The 21,190-nt window shown below is 34.6% G+C and overlaps 2 protein-coding genes and 1 pseudogene across 2 annotated transcripts; 2 read left to right on the forward strand and 1 right to left on the reverse strand.

The window, feature by feature from the left end:
- Positions 1-7,036: 7,036 nt before the first annotated feature.
- Positions 7,037-12,031, forward strand: LOC125829650 (putative F-box/LRR-repeat protein At3g42770). The gene is given in 6 exon segments (XM_049508843.1): positions 7,037-7,825; positions 7,917-8,075; positions 8,164-8,415; positions 10,729-11,583; positions 11,678-11,842; positions 11,969-12,031. Coding segments are annotated over 6 exon segments (2,283 nt in total).
- Positions 12,032-16,881: 4,850 nt separating this feature from the next.
- On the forward strand, positions 16,882-18,424 carry LOC125829652 (F-box/FBD/LRR-repeat protein At1g13570-like; annotated as a pseudogene).
- A 691-nt stretch (positions 18,425-19,115) lies between these two features.
- Positions 19,116-21,028, reverse strand: LOC125829770 (F-box/FBD/LRR-repeat protein At1g13570-like). Its single transcript, XM_049508970.1, has 3 exons — positions 19,992-21,028; positions 19,738-19,893; positions 19,116-19,622 (listed from the first exon to the last, which is right to left on the reverse strand). The coding sequence occupies exons 1-3, from the start codon at positions 20,841-20,843 to the stop codon at positions 19,317-19,319; spliced, it is 1,314 nt and encodes a 437-aa protein (XP_049364927.1). The 5' UTR covers positions 20,844-21,028; the 3' UTR covers positions 19,116-19,316.
- Between the last annotated feature and the right edge of the window lie 162 nt (positions 21,029-21,190).

Below are 21,190 nucleotides of genomic sequence, written 5' to 3' on the forward strand. Positions count from 1 at the left end.
TTAAAATTGGGAAAAATCAAAACAAGAACCCAATTACATTTTGCCCACAATTGGCACAACTCTAATCACAATTAAAACCATTCATTTCATAAACTAAGTACACAATCCAAATGGAAAAAGAAAAAGAAAAGAGAAGCATTAATGCTTACCCAGAGCAAAAATTAGTGAATTAGGAAGATCCAAAAGGAATAAAGTATATCTTTCATCAACCAAAGAGAGAATGAGAGAAATGGGGATTTGTAGATTTCACAGGGCGGAAGTTTTCTTAAAATTTAAGGGGAAAATGAAAAGCAAACGGTGTAGAGTGATTAGAGAGTATTTAAGAGAAAACAAAAGGAAGGATGCTCCGTTAGAATGATCTACTTTCCTTTTTAGTCTGTTTTAAATTATTTTTTTTTCTTATTTTTGGTAACATTTTAATTTCAACTTTTCACGTGACATATTTAAGATTACAAGATTAAATGACAATTTTGTACATTTGACATTATTTTAATGGACAAATTACTTAACTACACTCCTTTACTTACCTTAATATCCATTTATCCCTACTTATTTCAAAAATTTCAAAAATCCCTTATTTTACCTATGTATCCCGCATGTATCCCGTGCACAATGCTATGTATCCCATTATGTGGAATGTATCAAACCTAATGTATCCCGTGCACAACGCTATGTATCCCGCTATGTGGAATGTATCAAACCTAATGTATCCCGTGCACAACGCTATGTATCCCGCTATGTGGAATGTATTAAACCTAATGTATCACGTGCACAACGCTATGTATCCCGCAAACATCATTTTTAAGGGATTTTTGGTAAATAGAAAACTAGAAGGGATAGGATGTTATTTAGTACTTATAATATGTGGTTCCTATAATTTATACTATTTTAATTTAAGACAACAAGATTCAAAAATCCTCTTTATTTTCTTAAACTTCGTGTCAAGTCAAACTAGATCACTCTTTCTGGAAACGGAGGGAGTATATCATTTACACCAAATCAAATAACTTAAAAATAATACATAAATATACTCCCTCCGTTTTACAAAGAATGACATCCTTTCCTTTTTAGTTAGTTTAAAAAAGAATGACCTCTTTCCTTTTTTGGTAACATTTTACTTTTTGTTTTCCACGTGACATGTTTAAGACCACAAGATTAAGGACAATTTTGTACATTTGACATAACTTTAATTTAGGACTACAAAATTCAAAAGTGTTCTTTAATTTCTTAAACTCCGTGCCAAGTCAAACCAGACCACTCTTTTTGAAACGAAGGGAGTACCTTTTAACTTGACTTTAGCTGACATCTACACACTCTAATTTTGGGTGTGCCCAAATAAACACTTAAATTTATGTAAAATTTAACAAGTAGACAACAAATCCTAAATGACATAGTACATGTAGGATGCCACATAAGATACAAAATTGTCACGTAGGATGGATATGTCTATTTGTTCAATTTTATATAAGTTTAAATGTCTACTTGTACACACTCAAAGTTGAAGTCGTAGATGTCAGTTGAAATCAAATTAAATGATATATTTGTGTATTATGGCATTTCAGGGCCAATTACAGGAATTAAGTGATTTTCTCCATTTTTCGTGTGTGTTAACCTATTAATATTTTGGTGATATAACTTTCGGTCAATTTTTATGTGAAATCTTTACAAAACCTTAGTAGAGAGTTAAAAGAACAGTATATATGGTCTCACCATTTTTAGAGTGATTTTTGGGCATTTATAAGTCAATTTGCGGGAATTGAGTAATTTTTCTTAGTTTTTTTTGTGCGTTAGCCCATGAATATTTTGGTGATATGATTTCCATACACGGGCTAACACCAAAATATGTCATTCCGTGTATGTTAGCCCGTGTATGAAAGCCATATCACCAAAATATTCATGGGCTAACACACGAAAAATAGATAAATTGGCCTAATTCCTGTAAATTGGCCCCTAAATGCTCAAAATTCACTCTAAAAATGGTAAGACTGTACGTACTGCTCTCCCAACTCCCTATGAAGGGTTTCACAAAAGGTTTCGCAAAAAAACTCATATTTAAGTAATATCACCAAAATATTCATGGACTAGCACACACGAAAAACTAAGAAAATCTCCTAATTTATGTAAATTGGCCCCTAGCCCAAAAATCACTCTAAAAATTGTGAGATTGTACGCACTTCTCTCACTACTCCCTACAGAGGGTTCCATAAAGATTTTGCAAAAAATTTGTCCAGAAGCCATATCACTAAAATATTCATGGGCTGATACACACACAAAAAACTAAGAAAATCGTGTAATTCTTGCAAATTAGCCTCTAGATACCCAAAATCACTCTAAATTGGTGAGACTGTACATACTACTACCCAGACTCCCTAAGGAGAGTTTCATAAAGATTTTACCAAAAATTCATCTGGAAGGCATATCACCAAAATATTCATGGTTAATAAACACGAAAAATCAAGAAAATCACCTACTTATTGTAAATTGGCCCTCAAATGCCCAAAAATCACTCTAAAAATGGTGAGACTGTACATTCTGCTCCCTCAACTCCCTACGAAGGGTTCCATAAAAGTTTCCCAAAAAAATCACCCGAAAGCCATACCTCCAATTTATTCATGGGCTATAACACAAGAAAAACTAAAAAATCGCCCAAATCCTTCAAATTGGCTCCTAAATGCCTAAAAATCACTCTAAAACTGGTGACATTGTACGTACTACTCCCCTAACTCCCTAATAAGGGTTTCATAAAAGTTTCGCAAAAAAAATTTCGGGATGCTTTGGAGGTCCTCATAAAGTTTTTTCAGAAAAATCTTCCGTACGCCAGAAAACGCCAACATCCATAGGTTAATACACACAAAAAACCAAGAAAGTCGGGTAATTCCTAAAAGTTGTCCCCTAAATGCAAAAATAGGCCTTAGAAAATGGTGGGACTATACATAATGCTCCCCTAACTCATTACAGAGTTGCTCATAAAGTTTTTTCCGAAAAACCTTCTAGGAGCCAGAATGCGCCAACATCCATGGGCTAATACACACAAAAAAATCAAAAAACTCGTGTAATTCTTAAAAGTTGACCTTTAAATGCAAAAAATATGTCTTAGAAATGGTAGGACTATACGTAATGCTCCACAACTCATAACGGAGATCCTCATATAAATTTTTTTAAAAAAACATTTCAGGCGCGAGATGACGCCAACATCCGTGGGCTAATACATACGAAAAAGAAAGAAAGTCGCGTAATTCCTAAAAGTTAGACCCTAAATGCAAAATATGCCTTAAAATGGTGGGACTATACATAATGCTCCCCCAACTCATTACAGAGGTCGTCTTGAAGTTTTTTCAGAAAAATCTTCCGAGCGCTAAAAGACGCCAATATCCATAGGCTAATACACAGGAAAACTAAGAAAGTCGCATAATTCCTAAAAGTTGGCCCCTATATGCAAAAATATGCCTTAAAATGGAGGGACTATAAGTAATGGTCCCCCAACTAATTACAGAGGTTCTCATAAAGTTTTTTTAAAAAAAACCTTCCAGGCGTCAAAAGACATCAACATCCATGGACTAATACATACGAAAAACCAAGAAAGTCACATAATTCCTAAAAGTTGGCCCCTAAATGCAACAATATGCCTTAATAAAATGGTGGGACTATACCTAATGCTCCCCCAACTCATTACAGAGGTCCTCATAAAGTTTTTTCAGAAAACCTTTGGGGTGCCAACATCCAAAGACATTAATATACGAAAAACCAAGAAAATCGTGTAATTCCTAAAGTTGACCCTTAATACAAAAATATGCCTTAAAATGGTGGGACTATTATGAATTATTCCCTAACTCATTACGGAGGTTCTCATAAAGTTTTTTCAGAAAAAAACTTCCGACCGCAAGAAGGCGCCAACATCCATGAGCTAATACACCCGAAAAACTAAGAAAATTGCATAGTTCCTAAAATTTGACCTCTAAATGCAACAGTAATCCTTAAAAAGAGTGGTACTATATGTTATTCTCCCCCAAATCATTACGGATGTGCTTATAAAGTTTTTTCAGAAAAACCTTCTAGGCGCCAACTTCCATATGCTAATACACACGAAAAACTAAGAAAGTCACGTAAATCTTGAAAGCTGGCCCCTAAATAAAAAAACATGCCTTTAAAATATGGTGGGACTATACGTAATGCTCCCCAACTCATTATAGATGTCCTCATAAAGATTTTTCAAAGAAACTCTCCGGGTGCCAGAAGACGCCAACATACATGTGCTAATACACACGAAAAACCAAGAAAGTCGTGTAATTCCTAAAAGTCTCCCCTAAATAAAAAAATATGCCTTAAAATGGTAGGACTATATGTAATGCTCCCCCATCTTATTACGGAGGTCCTCTTAAAGTTATTTCAGAAAAACCTCTCAGGCGCCAATATCTTGTGCTAATACACACGAAAAGTTAAGAAAGTCGCGTAATTCCTAAAAGTTGACCCCTAAATGCAAAAGTATGTCTTAAAAATGGCGGGACTATATGTAATGCTCCCCCAACTCATTATGGAGGTCCTCATAAAAAATGTTTAGAAAAATCTTTTGGGCGTCAGAAGGCGCCAACATCCATGGGCTAATACATATGAAAAACCACAAAAGTCACGTAATTCTGAAAAGTTGGCCCCTAAATGCAAAAATATTCCTTCAAAATGGCGAGACTATACGTAATGCTCCTTCAACTTATTACAGAGTTCCTCATAAAGTTTTTTCAGAAAAACCTTCCAGGCGCCAACACTAATGGGCTAATACACACGAAAAGCCAAGAAAATCACGTAATTCCTAAAAGTTGACCCCTAATGCAAAAATATACCTTAAAAAAAGGTGGGACTATACGTGATGCTCCCCTACTCATTACAGAAATCCTCATAAAATTTTTTTCCAGAAAAACCTTCTAGGCGCTAGAAGGCGCCAACATTCATGGGCTATAATACACACAAAAAACCATGTAGATTACATCGTTAATATTGTCCAAATATAAGGTGCAATATCCGTTGTTTTTTCTCTCGATATTAAGTGTGTATCTATCAATTTATTAACAAAGACATTTTTTCTCGATAATGTTTTTTTTTTCATTTTTATTTCATTATAGGGTTAATAACATTTTTAGCCCCTTAGTTATTGGTAAATTATAACATATAACCTTCAATTATTTGAATTGTGCACTTTTGATCCCTTTACTTTTGAATAATCATAAACTTCCTAAATATTAATCGTTTTCACCATTTAATCACTCATATATATAATCTTCTAAAGTCTAAATAACATATTTCCTAAAAAAAATTGGATCAAAACACACATTTTAATTAATTAAAGATCAACTTTGTTGAATCTCATATTGCACGGACTAAAATTAGAATATATATATAAAATCGTTTATAGAATTTAAAATAATTTTAAATTCCTAAATATTAGGTAAGAAAATTTATAAATAAGAGTTTTTATACACCTCAAAGGCCAAACTTTCAGAATCCTACGCTGCTTCTCTCTGCCTATTTCTTCAAACGGAATTTAATTGTAAGTTTTTTTTTTTCTTTGTCTGATATTAGTATATATAGTTTATCTTGTTAACTATGTTGTTTTTCTTAAACGAAAACGACCTCTTTACCTTCACAAAGTAGGAGTAGGATCCGAACCCATTCGATGAAAAATTGACTTGTATAATCTCTTGACGGTTAAAATAAGGTTTTATGCATTATCCGAGGGCGACAAGTGGCTTTAGGCCCCAAAAAATATACATAACTTTTTAGTTGTTATGTATATTGTAAATACTTGTTCCAAAATAGTTGTCAAAAAGGAATAGAAGGAGTATTAATTAAAATCTTCTTAATAGTTTGTTGCTAATCTCTTACTAATTATTATGCACAATTGATTTAATTATAATTAAAACTCGTACACAACTAAATTTACAGTTATTTTTATTTCTTAATTTCTGTAATTCACTTCAATTTGAATCAATCATGTTTTAATATTAGTTTTGTAAGATTGTCTTCAATTCGCTCAAACTAATTAGATTATCAAATAATTAAATTTTGAAAAATATTGTGTTAACTTTGAATGTGAAGTCTTAGTTTTATTTTAAACGCTTTATAATAATCTCAATAGATTATATAATTATTAAAAAGTTTTCAAAACAATAATCAATAAAAGAGATTTAAAAGTTTGTGTTATTATGTACCGTACAATAATTTATATATGCTTACAAAATATTACTATAAACGTTATATTGTCAATTGAAAAAAAAAGTTAATTATCAAATTATAATCAATTACAATATTTTTTTAGAATTTATGAGGATAAAATATATATAAATTATTAAATAAACGTATCTCTATTTTCTAAATTTTGGCTTTCGGCCCCTTATTTTATTGAGCCGCCCCTTGACTTTGAATCTCATTACAACTTGCTTGGATAGATGTTACATGTTGCATTGTATCCCTTTGTTTGTTTAAATACGATTTTTGTGATTGTTACTTAAATTTTACTTTATTGTATCATTAAATAGTTAAAGATGAAAAGTTAGTTTTACTCCATATGCTACTTTTTATTTTTTACGGTTTATTCTTAATTGTTGATTATTGACATTATGATACAATGTGTAACAATAATCCAAACAAAGTTTAATGAAAATCTTGATTCGTCCACTAAATAGGTTAAGTTCTAGAGAATACATGTAAAAGTTATGGTTGATCATGCTGTTTTATTTGCCATCTATTGTATCTTTTTTTATTTTCTTTTATGATTGTGGTGTCCAGATCAGCTTTCGTGCAGCTCGACTAATTCCACAGGATACCTTCCACTAGCAAGTAATTCACTCCACCGAGGCTTTTTTTTTTTTTTGTATATTGTTCCATCAGAGTTGATTACGTTGGTGTCTTGGTTCTCATATCATAGGAAGATATGCCAGCAAAACGTATCAAAATAAGTCAATTAGACACCAGCCAAAAATTAATTGATGGGGAAGATATAATCAGTGACTTACCAAGGAACATAATAGATTGCATTTTAGGGAAAATGCCTATACGTGATGCTGTAAGAACGAGTGTTCTGTCAAAGAAGTGGACATTGTACTACTCAACCATTCCTGAGTTGGAATTCGATGACAAATTCTCCAAAGAACTTCAGAACTTTGCCATTGCCCAGAAGAAACTTCGTATATTATCTGAAGTTGAGCTCGAGCACAAGTACCAATTGGATGAAATTGTCACTAGATTTCTTATGTTTCATCCTGGTCGAATAGAGAAATTTAAAGTATTTGTTCCAAATTTCAAATCAACAAGGGCTCCTAATGTTAGCAAATGGATTCGAAAATTATCTCAGAAAAACATCAAGAAATTAACCTTAGAATACAAGAAGGACATTGTGAGTCATAAGTTATCTTCGTATTTCTTTTCTTGTTTGGATTTGACAAATTTGAAGCTCCGTAATCTTCATTTATCGCATCATCCACCAAATTTTAAAGGCTTCCTATATCTTTACCAATTAGAGCTTATTGGCGTTCACTTTGTCAACGACTATTTTGAATGTTTTCTCTCCAGCTGCCCTGTTCTTCAGAAGCTAGTGTTGTATGGATGTTCTGGTGTTCATCATTTTAATATAAGTGGTTCTAAACTCCAACGGTTGTTCATCAAGGTCGATGATGATTTTCAATCAATTTCCTTAGAAAACCTTCCTAACTTGACTGAAGTTTCTATTACGTTGGACAAAGTTGTACTAAGCCTGGAAAACAATCCTAAATCTGATTTGGTTTTGGATAGCTTGCCTAGCTTAGAAATAATTCGTCTAAATGGCAAGTTTCTACAGGTTAGTATCTACTGAAATTACTTAAACATATCTCTATTTTGATTTTATATAAATCTAATGAAAATATGTTTTCGTGTGTCATTTTTTTCAGCTCCTAGCTGAAACTCTAGTTCCGCCTATTCTATCAACATCGCTAGACTCTCTAAAGATTATTGAACTCAAAGGTGTAGATTTTATGAGCTTCGATGAGATCTCTTTTGTTGTATTCTTGATTAGGAGTGCTCCGAATTTGCAAGAACTTCGTATTGAGGTAAATCGTAATATTCCATCTAATATATGATAATTTTTTCAAAAATATAAATACGCACTTGTTAGATTTTTGCTCTGTTTCCATGTAGGCTTCTACCGTCGAGCTAAACCAAGAGCAAGTCTCAGGTTATCTAAAACGCCTGCATTGCACAATGGGCAAACTTCATCTGATCAAGTTAACTAATATCTCGAGTTTTGTTCCTGAGTTTGAGTTTATACAATTTCTTCTCTTTAGCTCGCCATCACTCGTGACAATGAGCATTGTGGAGCATCCAGAGCTTGAACCTGTAGAAGCATTGAGAATTACTAAGAGGCTACTCCAGCTTCGGCTATCATCAGCAGTGAGCATAGATTTCTCGAGCGATTGTAAAACATAAGTTTCATAAATCATAATGGTAGTAGAGGTTATTGTTCTAGTAAAAGATTTGATTTCAACATTTTGCAAAAGAGTGGTTGGTTCAATGGGAACTGAGTGGAAAAATAATGTTTTATAACATGAATTTTTCATTGAATCGTGGTGGGAAAAGTTTTTGTTTCTAGTAGTGATTGGTGCTAATTTTGTTTATATTCTTGTTACACTATAGTTGGCTGGACGTTAATTTATGCTAGGAGCATCTGAAAGTTCCCTACAATAACAACATAAATTACTAGAAATCAAATTTGGATAGAGCGCGCGGCTGGCCAGCTTCCGCCCCGGCGTGTGGGGGCGATGCGTGACGCCCAGGCAGATGTGCCCTCTGCCTAATGGCTTCAAGCACAACTTGCGTTTGAAGACTCGATGGTTCACGGGATTGTTTAATTCACACCAAGTATTGCATTTCACTGCGTTCTTCATCGATGCGAGAGCCGATTGTCGAGAGTGGTTTGTGTTTCAAGAGCAGTACACGTCCCCCAACACTCGGCGGACGGGGCCCGAGGGGAGGGCTGTCAATTTTAGTATTCCTTGGCGCTTTCCGCACCTGGTTCGTTGGTCGGCCGACGAGCGCGCGGGCGCGCACGCTGGGGACGGAAGGGAGGCGCACAAGCGGGGGTGCTTTTTCTCAAAGTTCGATGGCATATTTAAGTCTTTTTCCTTTTTAAAAATAATTTAATTAATGACGTAGCCAAATCATAATTGACCACGTGTAAAAAATAATTTTGCAAAACAGAACTATTTTCAGTTAACAAATAATTGCATGAACGAGCCTTTTCTCAAAGGGAAATGACACAGATTAGTCAAACATTTAACGGATGACATAAATGAGTTTTTTCTCAAAGTTTGATGACATATTTGAGCCTACTTTCTTAAGAGGCGTGTCAAGTCAACATGAAACCTATGGGGTCCCACACTAGTAAATTGGAGTTTTCTAGTTTGATTAGAAAATTGAATATGTGTGATATATATTTGATAGTTATAATTAATATTTAATTATATATATTCCAGCTATCCCTAATTGCTTGTCCACTTTTGAATTGACACACCTATTAAGAAAACAATTATTGACATAGTGAGTTTACCATTTTACCCTTATTAATTATGAAGCGGTTGAATTAAAAATTTAAGATTTTCAAGAAGTTTACCTTTTCAAAATTAATTAATTGAGGGTATAATAGGTAAAACAAAATTGTCTTTACTTGATTTGTCAAAGAAAATTGGACAAGTAATTAAGGACAGAGGGAGTAATAAATATAATATAATTAATATTAATATATATTAATCCAATTTGGAATTGAACAGGGAAGCCATACATGTGTCCAATTCTAAATTGGATGAATTTTATGGAACTTTTGGGATTCGAAATTCCAATAATAATAATAATAATAATAATAAAACTAGTTTAATTTTACCTTGTTGTATAAAAGGTGAGGAAAAAGTTTCATAGCAAATTTATTATGAGAAAAACTCCACCAAGTCAAGAACAAAATATCATTGACAAGAAATTATTTTCTTGTTTCGTTAAATTTTTCAGAGCATGGTATATTATTCATCCAATTTTTTCGCGAGTTTCATTAATCAAGGCGGTGTGGATGCACATAAAGTCTTCTTGCTATCGAAGAAATTTTGAATTACGATTCTCGTTAACAGGTTTGTCTTGAAACTGTGTAAACAAACTTTACGTACACACAAATATATATAAAAACTCTCTTGATTTGTTAAAATGAACGAGTAAAAAATTATTTATAATATGGTCCAAGTAAAATAAAACGGAGGGAGTAATATTTAACTTGAAATGGTAGTCTAAGAGCTGATCATATCAAAGTAAGTAAAAACATGGTTAAGTTTAAATAATTAAAATAGAAAAAGTAGGACAATTAATTATTGGCAGTGTCATTTATTTCTTTTATAGGGAAACTGAAACGTTCACTTGAAAACTACAAATAAGTACCTAACAGCTGACATTTTTTAAACACAGCAGAGAAAGGTTAAACTCCATATGTTTGGATCTTGGTAAGCTTTATAATATGTGTTTCTCATCTTTTTTTCTCTATAGAATATGTTAGTTTTTATTGAATATGTCACATCATTGAATTGTTACTCCTTTCGTCATAATTTATGTGACACCTTTTGCTTTTCGAGATAGAACACCTGACACTTTTATGTCATAAGTTTTGACTATATGAATAATAATTTTGGACAAATCCCTCACTTTTCTAGTCTTGTTTATTGTCTGCAGGTTCTTATTGGGGATAATTGTGCAATATATATGATGCTTCCTAATGATAAAAAACTTTGTAGTGCTACTTTACCTTCTGATGTACTTAGCAACCTTCCTGAGAATGTACTTGATGACATTCTTATTCGTATGCCCTTACGAGATGTTGTGAGGACAAGTATCTTATCAAAGAAATGGAGATATAATTGGTGCAGACTTCCTGAGTTAACGCTTGATCAAACACTTTGGGACTCAACAAATGAGTCAATACCCTTTGTAACTAGGTTTACAGACATAATCTACCACCTTTTGGTACTTCATGTCGGACCAATTACAAAGCTTATCCTCTCTGATATTGCTAATCTTGGAAATTACTCTAAAATTGACAATCTGGTAATGTTCCTCTCGAGAAATGGTATTCAACATCTTGTTCTTCAATTCCCGAAGGATAAACCATATAAATTGCCATCTTCATTTTTCACATGTTCGCAAATGAGACATCTGAATCTTCATTATTGTTCAATTCAGCCTTTATCTACCTTCAAAGGATTTAGTGAGTTAGTTAGCCTTGAATTGTGTGAAGTCACAATTTCTTCCGAAATGCTTGGAAGTTTAATCTCTCATATCCAGTTGCTCGAGAAGTTGGTGCTGTGAATCTCAAGTATTTTAGACCACATTCAAATTGATGATCCCAAGTTGAAATCCTTCAACTTCACAGGCGATATACATATACTTTCCTTAGGGAAAGCACCTTTTCTTGTGAAACTTTCACTTGTGAATACAGCAGCTACTCTGAAGGCAGGAAAACATATTTCCAAGTATTTTGAGTTTTGTCCTTCTCTCGAGCATCTCCACTTGGATTATAGTAGTCTCCAGGTAAACATTGCATCATGTCCACTGTAATGCACTTTCATAGGCGTCCCATCGTGTGGGCTATGAGTGTTCCTGATTTTCAATGTTTTTTTCTTAGTTCTTGGCTGCAGGATCAGGTGATATAGCAGCAAAGCTTTCCTCTCCTCTTAATTGTCTTAAAAGTCTTTGCCTATCCGACATTTGTCTGGATGAATCAGTTGAGCTTTCATTTTCTCTTTGCTTGATAAGAAGCTCCCCATATCTGCAAGATATTCAAATGAAGGTGCTAATGACGTTTAGTTTCATCCTTTATTTATGGTTCTTCGTATGTGGTGACTTGCTTATGTTCAATCTCATTATATCTTCAATTTAAGTTATGTAGTAATGATTTTTCTCAATCTTTTTGTAGATTGATTATGTGGCATTGAACAAATTGCTTTTACCTGTGCCCGATGATGTTGTTTCATCTTGAATGATCAATGAATTGAGAATTGTTATTATGATTATATTTGGTTGCGTGTCAACGTTCACATAGTCATTTACTCATTCCCATATAACTCATTTATCAGTCAAAGAAAAAGATGATTTTCAAAGGACTAATGTAACTCTTAAGTCTTGGTAAGCTGTGTGGTGTTAATCTGTTATCAATGAGATTCATGCTCTTGAGTCTCATGATGTTCAAGGCTTCTCAGATGTGCCATTGAATCTCCTCATAGCGCTAAGGCTATCGATACAACAGGCACAAATGTTGGGGAATGAGAGAACATGATGTTTGTAGTTTTGATGATTGTCAAAGAGTCTTGATGTGTGACAAAGCATTGTATCATCATCAAAAAGGGGAAATTGTTGGGAAGTAGGAGAACATATAAAGTAGTTTTGATGATTGATAAAGTGAACATGGTTTCACTACTTGTTGTCTTATGTGTACTCTATTAGGTCCAGACGTGCATGCAGGCAACCTATACAAATATGAGAGATTACTGTGACATCTTGCAATTTGAAATAACTACGAAGAAGCTGAAAATTGGAAATATTCATTTTTGGAAAGAATTCAAATCTGGAAATTTAGTCAAGTATGGGGAAAAAAATGAGTTTTTGGTCAACTTTAAACAGTCATAACTCCTAGCTCAGGATGAATTAGGTGTATTTCCAGTTATGTTTGCAAAGCCCTTGGAATGATCTTTTCAACTCCGCCAAGTTTGCTCGATTCCGAGTTCATATGACTGAGTTATGTCCTTTGGAAGTTGGGTTGTTGGCATAGGAAAGTTCACCCGAATTTGTAAGGGTATTTTGGTCTTTTCCCTAACCATTTCTTTTGGTTATATTAAGGGTCCCAGCTGATTTTAAATTAGTATTTCCTTTTAAAAAGTGAGTGTTAGGGTTGTGAGTGAAGAGAGAAAGAAGAGGAGACAGAGAAGAAGCAAAGTTCGTTGAGATCGTCGTGGTTTTCGTCGGGGGTGATCCCTATTAAGGTATGTGAGAGCATAGTGTTGGGTTGGTTCATTCCCCCACACGCCAAACTCGTTTTAATTTCGAGAAAAGATTGGTTATGTTTGTTGAAGTTTGTGGTTGTGTTTGTTGAAGTTGTGGTTGTGTTGTTGAAGTTTCTTGTTGGTTTGGTGCATGTTTCCGGTTGTAATTCCGAGTTGAATCTATTGTATATTAAGGGTTTTAATGATCCCAAGTGTTTGGGGAAAGAACCTTTGAAGTTAAGAGGGTTTAGAGTTGGAAAAACGAAGGAGAAAAGTCGGGCAGCTTGCACGAAACAAATCTGCGTCGCGGACTTGTTCCCCCTGTGAACAAAAATCTGCTCCGCGTCGCGGACAGGACGCGGACTCCACTGTTTCAAAAATTTAATTTCGTAATTTTTCTTAAGTTTAGCTGTCCTAAATCATTCCTAAACATCATGAGGTTTTTCCAAGCACAAATCATAATCCTTGAATCCATAATTCAATTCAAGAACGTTAGGATCAAAGTCAAGTGAAGTTAAGAGTCAAGTCTAGAAGTTAAGAAGCAAGTCTTTAAAGCTTTTCAAGAGTCTTTATTAAACGTTTTAACTTCGTTTTAAGGTTCAAGTTTCAAGTTAAGTAAAGAGTGTAGAGTTTCAAGTTAAGTAAAGAGTTGAGTTCATTTCTCAAAAGTGAATAGGGAACTAAGTATTCCCAAAGAGGTTTATAAATGTTTTCACATTTGAGTAAGAAAGAAACTATGTTTTCCAAGAGAGCCTTTGGGTTAAGTTTTGAGCAATTATCTCAAACTAAAGAAGTTTGTGTTTAAAACACTTATGAGCCAAAGTAATTTTGGGAGTAGTATTGAGCACCGAATTGGGGAAACGAGTTCATATTAACTCAACTCTCCATAAGAACCATGTAGCCAACATGGGACCTGACGGGTCATTCTTTTTAGCTGATCACGTAAGTTTAAGCTAGTGGATCCACTAAGTTAAAGTAAGGTCCTATATCACGGCAAGGTATAGGATGGTCCTTAGGCAACGTGAGGTAAAACGTTGTATCATCACTAGGGCTCATAGTGGTGGTTGTCGGTTAAAGAATCTCCCACTAAAGTTATATTACTTTTATATAAGTAAAGTTGAGTTTGCTATTGTTTTATCCTTAACGAACTAAGTTGTTTACATTGTTTTGCAAGCTTTATATATATTGCATGTGTCTTATTGCTTTATATTGAGTTCGGTTATTCATGAGTTGAATAGAGCCATGGTAAGAGTTCCTTTGTACTCTTTTCAAGCTTAAGTTGTTGTTTAGCTTTCCAGCTCGCATACTCGTACATTCAATGTACTGATGTCAGTTGGCCTGCATCTTATTATGATGCAGACGCAGGTACCCAGTATCAGCATCTAGCACGCCATTGATACAACTGAGCACTCCAGAGTCAGTGGTGTGCCTCCTTGCCTTCCGGAGGACTCTGTTATTTTGTGTTCATAGTTTTGTTTTATTAGGATGTTGCGGGGTCTGTCCCAACATCCATCTCAGTATTTTAGAGGTTTCATAGACAGTTAGTCAGTCAGTTAGTATTGAGTCTCTCATCTATGTATATATGTAAATATTTTATTTTGAGGCACGAGTTGCCTTTTGGCATGTTATGCATCAGTTAGGTTGTTTTATAACCTTTCATTGCATTAAGTTATTCTGTTGAGTTAGGTTTCCACTGAGTCAAGAAAGCCAGGCCAAGGTTTTGCTTGGGGCCAGCAATGGTCTTCGAGTGCCGGTCCCGCCCAGGGTGTAGGCTCGGGGCGTGACAATTACAACAAAGAAGGAAAATATTAAAGTGTAGAAAAAAATGAGCGAAAAAAAATAATAAAGAAATAGTTGAAACAAAGGAGCAAAGAAGGAAAGAAATAAAAAAAATAGCAATTCAAGTCGAAGAAGGAAAGAAGTAAATATAAACAAGTCCTAGGCAGAAAAGGAAATAGGCAGACAAGCTCAATAAGGAAAAGGATTAGTTTTCTAGGGAAACAAATATCTTTCCTTGTAGAAGTTGATAAAGGCAAAACAAATTCTATAAAAGATTCAAACAAAAAAAAAGAAAAAGTCGTTTTTGCATAAACACAAATTGAGAGAATTTTTCAGTAAAGTCAAAGCGACACCTATTGCATATTCACGAAAGTCATCATCTTGAGAGCAATAGCGATAGCATCCATGTCAGCCTACTTGTACCAAAGTTGACGGGTTTCAATGAAAAATCAAGAACACGTCTATCATGAAAGAAGTGTCCAAATTCAAGCCTAAAAGAAAGAAGATAGGGTCACACGAAGCCCAATAAAAGAGTCCAAAAAGTTGAACGCTTAAAGTCAAAAGTTCCAAGTTTAAAGTTTTTCCTAGTTTAAAAAGTTTCCTAGTTTAAAATTTCCTAGTTATTATTTCCATAAAAGTAGGATTTGAATCCCATTCTATTTGGAATAGGTTTTCCCTATATATAGGGGATGATTTTATTATTTTAAGAACAAACATGATTAATATTATTTGAGAGGTTTCTCTTTTTTACACCTTTGTGTGTGGTGACTATGGATTTATCTTACAACCTTTAAAGAACGATTCTTTAAGAGGTAAGATTAATTCTTAATTTGATATCTTTGGTTTCTATTCGTAAATTAAAGAAGGTGATTAGTCTTATACTAATTGTTGTCTCTAATTTCTTCGTAATAGGGGTCTAGATCACTTTTGATTTAAGTTCTTGAATTGACTCTATTAGTATCATAATTAATCTTAATCCGCTTATTTTGAATACTAAGATTAATTAGGGTTCTTAGCACTTTATCTTGAAATTGGGGATTTTATTCTTGAATTTCACATATCTTTCAATTTCTGTCTTTTATCTCTATAATTTCGCTTCCGCATTATTTTCTTGTTTATTCTGGTGACACGATTCTTATCAAATAGCCATTGGAGCAAAACTGCAAGGCTTCGTCACAGCAACACTAAAACCAGGTTCATGAGTTGTGTTCGAGTCTAAATTATTGAATGCTGAAGTCTGATCAATTAAAGTCTAGGGTTATTAGTCTTTGTTGATTTGTTCTAGGTTTATTATTGAGTTGTAATAATTCCTAGATTGAGTAACAAAAAGTGGGTTTGACTTCTTGAAGACAGTTTGAGAGAATTGTAAGAAAAAGTGGGTTTGATTTTTTGGAGAGTAGAGTTTGAGAGAAAGTGTGAGAGAATAGTAACAAGAAGTGGGTTCGACTTCTTGGAGTATATAGTCTTCGATTATAGTTAATCGTTGAAGAGTAAAGGCACTAGAGTTGGTTCCTTTTGATTGTTGAGTTGTAATCTTAAAGTGTTCTTGAAGTTAATAACTTCATAGTGTGGTTTTTTCCTTCCTTGAGGGAGGAAGGTTTCCACGATAAAATCATTATTTTATTGTGTCACGTTATTATCTAGCCAAACAAACAAGAACCTGGTTCTCGTTTAGTTGGTAAGGTTTCAACAAAGCCTTAAACGATGCTTATAAAGGATGGTAGTCGAGCTCAGGAAAGAATCTCATGAAACAAAACTCGAGTTTCCATGAGCATTACATGAGGCATCTGACTCTCGAAAATTGTTTAATACTTCCTTCACCAGTGCCCTTTAAAGGATTTGATAGGTTTATCAGCTTGGAATTATGTGATGTAATAATCTTTTATTAGTGTGTATTTTACTAAACTATAATATGAGTTTCTCCCTCCGTCCTAATTTATGTGACAATTTCACATGCACTTTCTCTTGTAAGTTTGACTTTATATGAATAATAATTTTGGAGATGCCTCACTTTTCTATCCTTGTTTATCGTCTACAGGTTCTTATTTGAGAGAATATTGTCATATATATGATGCTTCCTAAGGACAAAAAACTCTGTAGTGCTACTTTACCTCCTGATGTACTTAGAAACCTTCCTGAGAATGTACTTGATGACATTCTAATTCGTGTGCCCTTACGAGATGCTGTGAGGACAAGTATCTTATCGAAGAAATGGAGATATAATTGGTGCAGACTACCAGAGTTGACGCTTGATCAAACACTTTGGGATTCAACAAATCAATCAATACCCTTTGTAACTAGGTTTACAGACATAATCTACCACCTTTTGGTACTTCATGTCGGACCAATTACAAAGTTTATCCTCTCTGATATTGCTAATCTTGGAAATTACTCTAAAATTGACAACCTTGTATTGTTCCTCTCGAGAAATGGTATTCAACATCTTGTTCTTCAGTTCCCGAAGGATAAACCATACATATTGTCTTCTTTATTTTTCACATGTTCGCAAATGAGACATTTGAGTCTCCGTTATTGTTCAGTTCAGCCTCCACCTACCTTCAAAGGATTTAGTGAGTTAGTTAGCCTTGAATTGTATGAAGTCACAATTTCCTCCAAAATACTTGAAAATTTAATCTCTCATAACCTGTTGCTCGAGAGGTTGGTGCTGCAAATCTCAAGTATTTTGGACCACATTAAAATTGATGCTCCTAAGTTGAAATCCTTCGACTTCACAGGCAACATAGAGTTAATATCCTTAAAGAAAGTACCCTTTCTTGTGGAACTTTTACTTTTTAATACAGTAGTACCATCTCCGGAGGCAGGACAACATTATTTACCAAGTATTTTGAATCTTTTCCTACTCTTGAGCATCTCCACTTGGATTATCATAGTCTCCAGGTAAACATTGCATCATGTCCACTGTAATGCATTTTCATAGACGTACATATCATTGTGTGGTGGATTTGAGTTTTCCTGATTTTCAATGTTTTCTTGTTAGTTCTTGGCTGCAGGATCAGGTGATATAGAAGCAAAGCTTTCCTCTCCTCTTAATTATCTTAAATGTCTTTGCTTATCCTACATTTGTTTGGATGAATTAGCTGAGCTTTCGCCTGCTCTTTGCTTGATAAGATGCTCCCCATATTTGCAAGATATTCAAATCAAGGTGCTAATGACATTTAGTTTCATTTTTTATTTATGGTTCTTCATATGTGGTGACTACTTGCTTATGTTCAATCTCATTAATTATATCTTCAATTTAAGTTATGTAGACTGTAGTAATGATTTTTCTCAATCTTTTGTAGATTGAGTATGTGGCATTGAACAAATTGCGTTTTCCTGTGCCCGATGATGTTGTTAATGAAATTCCTTCAAGTTTCTCAGATGTGACATTGAATCACCTCAGGTCTGTTAAGTTTGAAGGTATTACAGGCAAAAAGACTGAAATGGAGCTTGTCAAGCTTCTGTTAGCTAAGTCTCCAATGCTTGTGAGAATGCTAATCCAGCCGGACATAGAAAATGGATCTGCTGAAACAAGACTAAAGGTACTTACAGAGATAACAAAGTTTCCGAGGGCATCACCTAAAGCAGAAGTTGACTATAACAGTGGTGTTTGATCTCTAGTCCTTTATCAGACCCTCATATTGGTGCAAGTTTTTGTAAGCAAAGATGATGGATGTGTTTCTCAAACAGGAGTTTATCTTGTTAGTTTTATTGATGTCTCATCTTGAATGATTAATGAAGTTAGATTTGTTATCTGAATTTGGTTTTATGGAATTTTTCCTGTTTTTTTGTTCTAAAACTTTTGTTCCAGTTAACTGAGTATTTTGATTATATTTGGTTAGGTGTAACAGTTAACATAGTTATTTCCATATACTATCTTAACTCTGTAAGTCTTGGTAAGTCTGTGTGATGTTGATCTGTTATCGATGAGATTCGTGCTCTTGGATCTCATGAAATTTACGGCTTCTTAGATGTGCCATAAATCTCTTCAGAGCAGTTAACAGGCACATAGCCTGAAAGACAGTGATTAAGCTTCTGTTTGCCAAGTCTCTAATGCTTGTAAGGGTGGTAGTCAAAAGAATCTCATGAAACAAGACTCGAGTTGCTCACAGAGCTAACAAAATTTCCGCGAGCAGTACCTGAACCAGAAGTTGTCTATAAAATTGCACAAGTTCTTTACAGGTACCATGTTGGTAGTATGTAGCAAGTACCAGGTGGAATCAACAAAATGCGTGAAAGTTGGCTCGGAACGGACTACTTGTTGATTCCCATCTGCTTTCTCTAAGGTCATTTTGAAAATTATGAAAATAGCAAAAACATGTAATATACTCAAAAGACTTAAATATCAACCAGAGTATTTAAAGGGGATTGTAACTGGACACCCCAATGTCAACCAGTTTCGCGCAACAAGGATGGATAGGCATAGATTTAAAAGACTATTTAACAGAACATGGTCTAGCAAAAAAAGACAAGTTAAGTTGAACAGGATTGTAATCTGGAAGTACTCTATGCAAGTTTGTAAACAACTTCTGCTCTAGGTGATGCTCGTCGAAATTGTGTTATCTCTGCGAGTACCTCAATTCTTGATTTAGGAGTATCATCTCCTACACCAGGCTTGATTAGCATTCTAGCGAGCTTCGGAGACTTGGCTAAGAGAAGCTTGATAAGTTGCATTTCAGGATCTGTGCCTGTAATACCAGCAAACTCAACAACTCTGAGGTGATTCAATGTCACATTCGATAAGCTTTTAACTTTCTCTAGAATCTCACTGGTAACATCACCCCCCGCAGGTTCAACCCAATCATCATACACCTACGAAATAACAAAAGCCCTTTCACTCAACTAAATTGGAGGATTAACGGATTATGAGGTTAGAAAACAATTATAAACAGAAAGAACATACGTAAGAGAAAGAAGAAAGTAGAACCTCAATTTCGATTTCTTGTAAAAAGGGGAAGCTTTTTATCAAGTAAAGAGCACACGAAGCCACATCTAGTTCATCTAGAGAAAACTCGGATAGGTGAAGACGTTTAAGAGAGTTAAGAGCAAAAGGGAGCTGTTTTGTTACTTCACCTGCAAAGAACTGAAAAAGACAACACAAAAGTTAGGATGATTCAAAGCCCCCCCAAAAAAAACATGCATGAAAATGCACTACAATGAAGTCACGAAGGAAACATTTACCCGGACACTAAAATAATCCAAGTGGAGATGCTTGAGAGCAGGAAAAGACTCTAGAAACTTGGCGATACCACATTTTCCTGCCTTCCCAGAATATCCAGTATCTACAAGTGAAAGTTTCTCAAGAAGAGGGACATCTTCTAAAGAAAGAAATATTAGTTTGCCAGTGAAGTCAAAGGATCTCAACTTGGGAGCTCTAATTTGAATGTGATTTGAAATAGTTGAATGCAGCACCAAATGCTCGAGCAAAGGGCAACAAGAGATTAAACTTCCAATAAACTTGGAAGGAATTGTGACATCACAAAGTTCCAGGCTAACTAACTTTTCAAATCCTTTGAAAGCAGGTGGAAACATTATCAAGCAATTTTGGAGACTCAGATGGCTTATTTGCGAACATGTGAAAAATGAAGAAGGCAATTTGTATAGGTTACCCCTTGGGAATTGAAGAACAAGGTGTTGAATGCCATTTCTAGAGAGGAAATATATCAAGTTGTCAATCTTTGGACAGTTCCCCAGAGTGGCAATAGAGAGGGTAAACTTAGAAATCGGTCCGACATGGAGGGTCAATAGGTGGTAGATAATGTTTGTAAATCTAGTTGTAGGGGATATTGCGTTATTCGTCATATCCCAAAGAGCCTGATCAATCGTCCACACTGGTAATCTACACCAATTATACCTCCACATCTTTGATAAGACGCTTGTCCTCACAGCATCTCGTAAAGGCAAACGCATAACAATGGCATCTATTATATTATCGGGAAGATTGCTAAGTATATCAGGAGCTAGAGCTCGAGAACCACGCTTCTTGTCCTTGGTAGGCATGATATTACAACAATTTCCAGTAAGAACCTGCATGAAGTACACAACAATACAAAGGTAAAGAATGGCAAAACTATCTGGACAGAGTAAATAGACATCACATAACAGTTATTCACATTATTAATCATCACGGCATAACAGTAAGATAAAAAGTATGGCTGCATTCTAACTGAAACCACTCATCGTTCTCCTAATATCATTCTTGAATATACAGCAAGAACCCCTTTCATCAACACTTCAAGAATCTAGAAATTACTAAGATATATTAATCAAAAGGGAAAACTAAAAGACGGAAAAAAAAGAAGAAACACATTGTCTTTAACTGGTAATAAGCTTGATACACTGACATCTACAGCTACAAGAGAAGGAAAAAATCATTATCA

This window comes from Solanum verrucosum, unplaced genomic scaffold (assembly GCF_900185275.1).
Source record: "Solanum verrucosum unplaced genomic scaffold, falcon-dt-bn FXZP01000008.1, whole genome shotgun sequence".
NCBI classification, from domain to species: domain Eukaryota; kingdom Viridiplantae; phylum Streptophyta; class Magnoliopsida; order Solanales; family Solanaceae; genus Solanum; species Solanum verrucosum.

Bases quoted from the DNA above. Each gene is read 5' to 3' on its own strand.
- LOC125829770 (XM_049508970.1), bottom strand. From the start codon at position 20,843: ATGCAGGTTCTTACTGGAAATTGTTGTAATATCATGCCTACCAAGGAC. The intron at 19,894-19,991 runs GTAAATGTTTCC...TGTCTTTTTCAG, and splicing joins TGGATTATTTTAGTGTCCGG to TTCTTTGCAGGTGAAGTAAC. The intron at 19,623-19,737 runs GTTCTACTTTCT...GTTATTTCGTAG, and splicing joins TACAAGAAATCGAAATTGAG to GTGTATGATGATTGGGTTGA.